The sequence below is a fragment of the Poecilia reticulata genome, linkage group LG4 (genome assembly GCF_000633615.1).
Source record: "Poecilia reticulata strain Guanapo linkage group LG4, Guppy_female_1.0+MT, whole genome shotgun sequence".
Taxonomy (NCBI): domain Eukaryota; kingdom Metazoa; phylum Chordata; class Actinopteri; order Cyprinodontiformes; family Poeciliidae; genus Poecilia; species Poecilia reticulata.
In genome coordinates this window covers 13,062,484-13,065,849 of record NC_024334.1, presented here as the reverse complement: position 1 = coordinate 13,065,849, position 3,366 = coordinate 13,062,484, and the positions used below count along the sequence as shown (strand labels likewise).

The following is a 3,366-nucleotide window of genomic DNA, read 5'->3' as shown; positions in this document are numbered from 1 at the left end:
GTGAGGGATGCTGTCAAGCTGAAGAAGGAGTCCTACCGGGCCTTTTTGGCCTGTGGGACTCCAGAAGCAGCTGATGGGTACCGGTAAATCGAGAGCTTCGCTTTTTGGCTCAGCTCTCTCTGGAGCAATATGGGGGGATGGTGAACTCTGGATGACCTAAAAAATAATTTTTAGTATCGTAGAAACCAAAACTGCACAAACGAAAATTTTAACGGTACAAACCTGCACAAACGGAGCACTAACCATTCAGACTATTTGCTGAATTTGTTGACGTGGGTGGGGTGTCAGCTTCACACAGCTAGTAGCCGCATCCTGATAAGGACCAGGCCTACTGGGCTCTCAGCACCCTGAGCTAGCACCTGCTAGTTAGCAGCCTTAGCTAGCGCACTGTGACTTTACTGTGTTGAGTTCAGGACACCACAGTATCCTGAGCCACGCTATTATTATTATTCACACTGTTCCTGTATTACCTACAGGAACAGAGTTAAAAGAATCTTGCTGCTGATGCTGAAAGATCAAGCAGCAATACAAACTAGATCATTATTTGTTTACATGACAAATAACAGTCAGTCTCCATTTACTGTAAACCCTTCTATTTATCACAATAACTAAATGAAAAACTCTCTAGATTATTCTATACTAATAGCACAATATTTATAACCAAGTGTGGAATTTGTGAAACTTCAATGAAGGGCGACTTCACAATTTTTATGCTTTTGSATAACACTAGAATTGTTCTTTATTGAAGTTTCACAAATCAGATAAAGGTTTCACAAATCCCACACTTGGTTTTAAATATTCTGATATGAGTTGAGAATAATCTAGTCCAGATTTGAAGAGTCTAGGTGTTGTAGTTTTTTAGCTAGAGTAAATTAAAAATGCTGATGGTAGTAAAAAATTAGGTGGAATAGCCCGTTAGCCGTTTCTCAAATTGGAAACCAACTTGAGCTTCATCCAAGCAAGTATGGAGAGCCATTTCAGCCAAAATTAAATAAATAATTTTGGCTCTCCATAGTCAACATCAAAAGCTCGACATGAAAAATTGTATGACACCATACCTTGGTATTTTTCATTTAATTTTTTGAATTCTTTATCGTATAAAAAGAAAAACTGAAACTTTTTGGGGTTCTGGTTCAAAAATTTCTACTGTTGGATTTTGCAGAAGGACTTTAAGAGTTTAACACTGATGTAGTGATTTAGAGCAGACTTTAAATAGAACATTATATATTGTATTTAATACGTATGATGAGAAGAAGGAAACCCCACACAACAGAACAATTAGATGAGATTGACAGAGTGAAAGTTAATAAAAGAAAAGGTATCAACAAAAATAGGATATTAGCTGGCAGTTAGGGGGTAGATGAGAATAAGAGGGTCAAAGACACTAATCACTGCTGATAAGAACAGGAATATAGTATGATCAATAGCCAGTTATGAGGTTAGTATATCTTGTGATGGAAACATAATATATCAGCTCTCCCCCTCAAATTCAGTTTCCATAGCAACACTCTTCATAACCCCCCACTCAGCAAGCATCCTCACCTCCCAGCCTCTTGTGCAGTGCAGGCTGTGCAGTAACGCTGTGCAATAGTCTCCAGCGTGGCACATTAACCTAATTCACTGCTGGCCACAAAATTACCCGGATGAAGAACCACAGAAGGGAAAGTAGGAGAAAGAACGAGGCATCGACAGAGGAAAGAGAAGGGAGGGTCGCGAGGGGAAGAATAAGCAAAGGATAGAAAATATCAAAGGGAAAAAAGAAGGAACAAAAGAAAGATGGAAGGAGCCAATATAAGAAATGTAGAGAAGAAGGATGACAGTTGAATGCTGCTGATCTAAGTCTATGAAATACTGATCTAATGATGCTTAATGAAATCAATAAATGTTACACATGTCACACCAACATGCATTTGTGGAACTACATTCTGTAAAAAATACATAGAATGTATTAACTGGATCAGTATCCAGGATGTATGATTACATCACATCTTAATAGGACCTGGCAGAAATTACAAATTTTATAAATATATATATATATATATATATATATATATATTCCTCTTTTTCCCATGGTCCTTACTGAAAGCATCCCCTTGCATCCTTCAGCTCCCAGTTGAGAGAGCAACCGTTGCCTGCACCCCTTTAATTTGTCATATTGCATGTCACAGCACCATGTTCACACGGTGGGACATCTTCTTCCTCAATGGAAATTTTCAAGAGCTAAATCTTTTTGAAAAGCCCTGTTTATTCCTACTGAGTAAAACTGAATGATGGAAAAACACAAACATGCAGAGCAAGAAAGCAAGGGGAAGATGTATGATGACTCACCGACATGTGTGACGACACACTGCACTCGTTGTAGCAGTTCCTGAGCTGACATCTCGTCCTCCCTTAGCCAGCACAGCATCTCAGGGTGTGGGGAGCATCCACTCTCTCTCCCTTCTCTGCTGCCACGCCTCCTTCTGTCTGATTTCACACCTCAGTTTCCTCTCCCAGATTTCTTTTTCTAAGGTTTTATTCTCAGTTGTTCACCCAGGTAGCGCTTTTAATTTTATTTTATTCTTGTTAATCAAACAAATTTTAATGACAACTCCTCCACTTCCTGTAACTAGATCTGTCCTGTGATGCCACTCTCAGATGTGACTTGAGACAAAGCATATTCATCAATTTATTTTCATTTTTGATAAAGTGCAAATTATAAACTGTCAAAAAACAAAATTAGTTGAAATAAGATGTAAAAAATTAAGAATTAAACACATAGCATTCTGAGAATACAAAAACCTATTTAAAATGGGTTAATATGCTCTAACTTAGGCCAGAAAACAAAGCTTTTAAGTGAAAAAACAGAACATATTACTCGATAATTATCCAAGAAGGCATTAACTACCCAGATGTCCAGTTCTTTTCATGATGTTCCTCTCCTCAAAGTGAGAAAAAAATCAATTCTACACAAAAGAATACCTCAAAATAATATTAAAAAAAGGCCCCTGCCAAATGGCGAAGAAATTAAATCAATCCCATTTACAAGAAACTGGTGGAGCTTGATGAGTGGGTATGCCGCTGTTCCTGCTGCTTTGCTAAAGCTCTGTTTGCTCTGATAAAGGCGCGGCGTCATGCAGAGGGAGGATGAATGAGATGGCTGCTCTACCTGCTTTTAGGGAACAGAAAGGGAGGGGTCACAGATTGAAATCCTGGAGCAGCTCTGGCCATGGACTGGACAGTAAACTATAGAGACAGCTTCACTGGGTGAAAAAGGTAAGACAATAATAATAATAATAATAATAATAATAATAATAATAATAATAATAATAATAATAATAATAATAATAATGTGATTAAATACAAACCAATTTTTAGCTATGTGGA

At 37.8% G+C, this 3,366-nt stretch overlaps 1 protein-coding gene across 3 annotated transcripts in view; it reads right to left on the bottom strand.

Moving 5' to 3' along the window:
* Positions 1–3,141, bottom strand: part of mcf2l2 (MCF.2 cell line derived transforming sequence-like 2) — a 182,136-nt gene extending 178,995 nt beyond the window's left edge. For 2 of the 3 annotated variants that reach the window (XM_017304428.1, XM_017304431.1), the window contains exon 1: positions 2,329–3,141. In XM_017304428.1, the coding sequence (XP_017159917.1) occupies positions 2,329–2,407 (79 nt within the window). In that variant the 5' untranslated portion in view covers positions 2,408–3,141. The remainder of the gene's footprint in view (positions 1–2,328) is intronic. The other variant, XM_008407840.2, reaches the window with a different exon arrangement.
* Between the last annotated feature and the right edge of the window lie 225 nt (positions 3,142–3,366).